The sequence below is a fragment of the Corapipo altera genome, unplaced genomic scaffold (assembly GCF_003945725.1).
Source record: "Corapipo altera isolate COAL_440 unplaced genomic scaffold, ASM394572v1 61522, whole genome shotgun sequence".
Classification (NCBI taxonomy): domain Eukaryota; kingdom Metazoa; phylum Chordata; class Aves; order Passeriformes; family Pipridae; genus Corapipo; species Corapipo altera.
Window position 1 is genome coordinate 1 of NW_020885185.1, and position 6,086 is coordinate 6,086.

Genomic DNA, 6,086 nt, shown 5'->3' on the forward strand with positions numbered 1-6,086 from the left:
TGAGACCCTGGTGGGAGAGGCCGTTTTGAAGGGCTCCCCAGTGCAGGAAGGCAGCGGGGAGGAAAAGGGCTGGAGATCCCCCCGCAGGAGGGGCTCCAAAGCCAGCCCAGGGTGCTCTGAGGAGGAAAGACCTAGCCTGTGCCGGGAAGGTGGCCAGAGCTTGAGCAGGAAGTCCAACGTCATTGTCCCAAGGCAACCTCCCACTAGAAAGAAGCCTTTCAGGTGCTTGGAATGTGGGAAGAGTTTCATGAACAGCTCCCACCTGATCCGACACCAGCAGATCCACACAGGGAAACGGCCCTACGTGTGTAGGGAATGTGGGAAGAGCTTCAGAGACAGCTCTGATCTCCTCAACCACCAGCGCATCCACACTGGGGCACGACCCTACACGTGTGGAGAATGTGGGAAGAGCTTCAGTAACAGCTCCAACCTCCGCACCCACCAGCACATCCACACTGGGGAACAGCCCTACAAGTGTGGTGATTGTGGGAAGAGCTTCAACCAGAGCTCTACCCTCCGCTCCCACCAGCGCATCCACACCGGAGAACGGCCCTACAAATGCTTGGAATGTGGGAAGAGGTTTATGACCAGCTCACATCTCTACACGCATGAGCGGATACACACGGATGAGAGGCCCTTCCGCTGCACCGACTGTGGGAAGGGCTTCAACCGGAACTCCACCCTCATCAGGCACCGGCGCATCCACACCGGGGAGAGGCCCTACAAGTGTGGGGAGTGTGGGAAGAGCTTCACCCAGAGCTCTACCTTGACCTCACACCAACGGACCCACCAGTAAGGGAAGCCCTACCAGTGCCAATATATTGTGTGAGTGCAGGGCTTGAGGCATGTGGGATTGAATGGACACAGAGAAAGAACTAACATTCAGAAACATATCTGCTTCTGTCTCAATTAATAAACCCCAGAGTTTGACACATGTGGTGGTTTCACCCTAGGCCTTCCTGGAGACCAACTTGTAACCAGGAAGGAAGTAGAAAAGTGATCACGGAAGTATTCCATGCTATTCCTTTACGTAACTGGAGGTATAAATAAAGCCAGTGGGAGGGATCGCGCCCTCTTCCTCTCCGGCGAGGTTCGAGAACGGTGGGTCCCTGTTTCGGTTGGGCTTATCTGGAGCCGAGGCCTACAGTGACTGCCGTTATCCGCCACGCGTGAGAGGAGAGCCTTGGGCTGCGTCAGGTCATTCTGCCTGTTCGAAGGGAAGTGGAGAGATTTCTGCTAGTTTGCCTTCGGCTGGCTGTTTGACTTGCTCGGTCCTTGCCCCTTTTTGTCTTTCTCCTTTTCCCTTCCCCCCCGCCCCCCCCCAAGGTGTGTGGTATTTTCCTTTTGTGTATCTGTCTCATATGTAAAATATATATATATATATATTTACTATAGCTTTGGCTGCTTAGTTTTTTTTTCCCTCTTTTCCCTCTCTGGGAGGCGGGTCCTTGTTGTTGAGTTTCGGGGGGACTTGGCGGGAAGCCAGCTCGAAACTTGTACAATGTTTTCTGGTAGCAGAGGATGGTTGTTTTGGTTAAACTTGACTTGTTTTGATAAACATTCTCCGAGAAGACAACCAAGCTCAGTGTTGTTTTGCAAACCAATCTATTGTTTTGGGAACAGGTCTGGGAACACTGCCAGAGTCTGGGAAAGCAACCAAGGAAACTTTGTTTATATAAACAAAGTTTGTTTTGGGATCAGGAAGAAATAATAACAAAAACAATGGCTATTTCATTAATTGGTCTTATAATTCTAGCCATCTTTACACCTGTGTTAGGCTACTCTATAGGGAGGCGTTCAGACCTTGAGGATGGATGGAACGAATTGCTTCCATCCTTTAATTTTGACATCGAAGGTTTGGTAAAGGAGATCCCCATGGTCAAAATCGGCTCTAATTACTATGTAAATCTTGTCGCAACCATACTGTCATTGATAAAGGTACTGGAAGTGCTCCTTAAACTTGGAAGAATGGGGTTCCGTTGCTTTCCCTCTTGTAGGAAAGATCACACCTCAAAGGGACTCGCTGGAACTTTGGAAAGGGTTGCAGACAGGCCAGTCTCCGGGTGGCATGGAGCTTGGAAAGATTTCGGTAGATTAGCAGGACATGTGTCACCCCCCATTAATTGGGAGTTCACACCAGAACAAATGTTTGACTCTGGTGAGATGGCCCACTGTTTGGCAGAAGGGTGCTTTTCCTACAAAGACGCGAATATGCAATTCTCCGCTCTGTGCTGGGGCCTGGCTAATGCTTATCGAGCTGCCATAGACCACCTTCAGAGGGTTAAGGTCGACACAGAGACCCAAACCACGCCACTTGAAACCAGTGATGTCCCTATTAGGTCCACAGAAGTTGGGGTCCAAACACAACCTGAAGTCAATGCCATTTCTACTAAGTCCACTAGAACCGGGACCCAAGCTAAGAACCGGAAGGTCATCATTGCCCCTATAAAGAAGAAGACAACGTGGGTAAGGGAGATCAAGGAACTTACGGACCCATCTCCGCAACTAGAACACACAGAAGAAAGAGAAGAAGAAGAAGAAGAAGAAGAAGGAACAGAGGACGTAGTGGACGAAGGAGCGGCAGCAATGGGAGAAGGAGCAAGAGCAAGTGATAAATGCGCGACAGCAAGTGATGAAGGCGCGACTGCGAGAGAGGAAGAAGTGGTTGTGACTGAGGAAGGAGTGATTGGAAGAGAAGAAGCAGCTACCAAAGAGGAAGAAACGGTTACACGGGAAGAAGCACGTCCAAAGGAACTAGGGGCACGCCCAAAGGAATACAGAATGGCATCAAAAGGAAAGAAAGCAACAGTACAAATGGCCGATGGTGTATTGTCGCTTGATGATTTATACCCTGACTACACATTCAGTGTTGCAAAGGACGCAAAGAAGGAGCCAAAGCATTCCCCTCAAATGGAGGGGGAATTATCCCTACCCCTCCAGACCCAACCTTCTCTTGGAGGTGTGAATGATTGGAGGAGGAGGCCCTTATCTCAGCACGCGAAAGATTACTCACTACCTCCACCCGCGGGGTATCGCGAACGACACAGGAGTCCATCCCCATGGCGTGATTGGTATAGAAGTCCATCTCCGCGGCGTGAACGACGCAGAAGTCCATCTCCACGGCGCGAGTGGCGTAAGAGTCCATCCCCACAGTATGAACGGCGTAGAAATCCATCTCCACGGCGTGAACAATATAGAAGCTTATCCCCACGGCATGCCCAGTCTCCACCTCCACACGAGAGATATAGGGAGGAAGTGGGAGCAGTCCCACGTAGGAGTGGAAGAGTAAAGAGAGAGGTGGAAAAGATTCTACGTGGGAGAGATGGACAAGAAATAATGCGAGAAAGTGAAATTACACAATCACTGACCACAAGAGAGCTTCGAGATTTACGGAGAGATTATATGCGCTTGCCTGGTGAAGAAGTCCTCACCTGGATGGTGCGATGCTGGGACAAGGGAGCTGATAGTCATGTAATTGAAGGTGATGAAGCACGACAGTTGGGATCCATTGCTCGAGACCCTGTGATAGAGCAAGAAATGGGGAGAGAGAAAATGGCGTCCAGCCTTTGGCTCCGAATCCTCCACGCAGTGAGAGTGAAATACCCATTTAAGGAGTCCCTGAAGAGTTCTTCAAGAAGGTGGAGAACTGCGGAAGAAGGCATCCAATACCTACGGGAATTGGCCATGTTGGAGATCATCTATTCTGATCCAGATTATTATGACATCCAAGTTCCTGAGAGTGTTCCCTGCACGCAACCAATGTGGAAAATGTAATTCAAGGTGCTCCTAAACCATATGTTTCCTGCTTGATATCCGCATATAATCCAAAGATGGAGGAACCAAACGTGGAAACCATGTGTACTTGGATAAGAACCATAGAGGAAAATATGGAAGACTCCTTCAATCCTCTCTACCGACGCACCTACGACAGGGAAAGAATGGAGAGAGATTATGAATATTCCAGATATGAGGACAACCTTAGAGACAGAGAGGACAGAAGGTATAGAGATTACCAAGAAAGGCCAATGGGAAGATCACGGCGGGACCAACAAAGACGATCTCGGCCTAGACCTCGATCCTGGTCTCGATCTCGCTCACGGTCCCTGTCATTCACACGTCGAAGGAAAGAGAACTCTAAGCGTTGGTTACGTAACCAACTATGGGCATACCTTCGTAATAAAGGAGAAAACATGAAGAAGTGGGATGGTGAACCCACTTCTAAACTTGAAGCTAGAGTGAGGGAGCTGAAGCGAAAGAAGACTGACAAGAAAGTTGTCTACGTAGTAGACGGAGATTTCTTAGAAACTGCGATCGCCGAAACACGAGAAAATGGAGGTCCACTTTGACAACAGCAAAAAGTCTAAGAAGTCAAAGGTCAAACTCTGACGACGAATGCTCTGATCAAGACCAGTAGAGGGGCCCTGCCTTCTGCCAGGAGAAGGAGAGGGACCAAGAAGATAACCGAGTTTACTGGGCTGTGTGGGTTCGATGGCCTGGCACATCAGATCCTCAGAAATACCAGGCCTTGATAGATACTGGAGCCCAGTGTACTGTAATGCCTTCAGAGTATAAGAGTACCGAGACTGTTACTATTTCTGGAGTGACTGGAGGGTCTCAAGAATTGTCAGTAGTAGAGGCGGACATGAGCTTGACGGGAGACCAATGGGAAAAGCGTCCCATTGTGACGGGGCCAGAAGCCCCTTGCATCCTTGGTATGGACTACCTAAGAAGAGGATACTTCAAAGACCCGAAAGGGTACCGGTGGGCTTTTGGTATAGCCTCGGTGATTGAAGAGGAGTCCAAGCAATTGTCTGCCCTTCCTGGCCTCTCAGAAGACCCTTCCATTGTAGGATTACTGCGAGTTAAAGATCAAGAAGTGCCAATAGCCACAACAACTGTACACAGACGACAGTATCGGACAAACCGAGATGCTGTGATCCCTATCCACAAAATGATCCGAAAGTTGGAGAGCCAAGGGGTGGTCAGCAGAACCCATTCACCCTTCAACAGCCCCATCTGGCCTGTGCGTAAATCCGATGGAGAGTGGAGACTGACTGTGGACTATCGTGGCTTAAATGAAGTTACGCCACCGTTGAGTGCTGCCGTGCCAGATATGTTGGAGCTCCAATACGAGTTGGAGTCCAAGACAGCAAAGTGGTACGCCACCATCGACATAGCCAATGCGTTTTTCTCCATTCCTTTAGCGGTAGAGTGCAGGCCACAGTTTGCTTTCACCTGGAGGGGCGTTCAATACACCTGGAATCGACTGCCCCAGGGGTGGAAACACAGTCCAACCATCTGTCATGGACTGATCCAGGTTACACTAGAGAAGGGTAAGGCTCCCGAACACATCCAGTACATTGATGATATCATTGTATGGGGGGATACAGCAAAGGAAGTTTTCAAAAAAGGACAGACGATCATCCAGATTCTCCTCGAGGCCGGTTTCGCTATCAAGAAGAGCAAAGTCAAGGGACCTGCCCGAGAGATCCAATTCCTAGGGGTGAAATGGCAAGATGGACGACGCCAGATACCAACAGACATAATCAACAAGATTGTAGCAATGGCTCCCCCCACCAACAAGAAAGAAACCCAAGCTTTTCTGGGAGCAATAGGTTTTTGGAGGATGCATATCCCAGAATACAGTCAGATTGTGAGCCCTCTTTACTTTGTGACCTGTAAAAAGAACAATTTCCAGTGGGGTCCTGAACAACAACAAGCTTTCAAGCAGATCAAGCAAGAAATTGCACATGCTGTGGCTCTTGGACCAGTTAGAACAGGACCAGATGTAAAGAATGTGCTCTACTCTGCAGCTGGAGATAAAGGTCCCTCCTGGAGCCTCTGGCAAAAGGTGCCTGGCGAGACGCGAGGGCGACCACTGGGTTTCTGGAGCCGAAGCTACAGAGGTTCTGAGGCCAATTACACCCCTGTGGAAAAGGAAATCTTAGCGGCGTACGAAGGTATACGAGCAGCTTCAGAGGTAATTGGTACCGAAGCACAGCTCTTCCTGGCACCCCGATTACCAGTCTTGAGCTGGATGTTCAAAGGGAAGGTGCCCCCTACGCATCATGCCACCGATGCTACAT

General features: G+C 49.6%; 1 protein-coding gene across 1 annotated transcript; it reads left to right on the forward strand.

The window, feature by feature from the left end:
- The first annotated feature begins 12 nt into the window (after positions 1-12).
- LOC113940114 (zinc finger protein 774-like) lies at positions 13-927 on the forward strand. The gene has a single exon (XM_027631198.1). It carries the CDS (start codon positions 248-250, stop codon positions 794-796), a length of 549 nt encoding a protein of 182 aa, XP_027486999.1. The 5' UTR covers positions 13-247; the 3' UTR covers positions 797-927.
- The last annotated feature ends 5,159 nt before the right edge of the window (positions 928-6,086 follow it).

Coding starts and splice junctions, on each gene's coding strand:
- LOC113940114 (XM_027631198.1), top strand. CDS start 248: ATGAACAGCTCCCACCTGATCCGACACCAGCAGATCCACACAGGGAAA.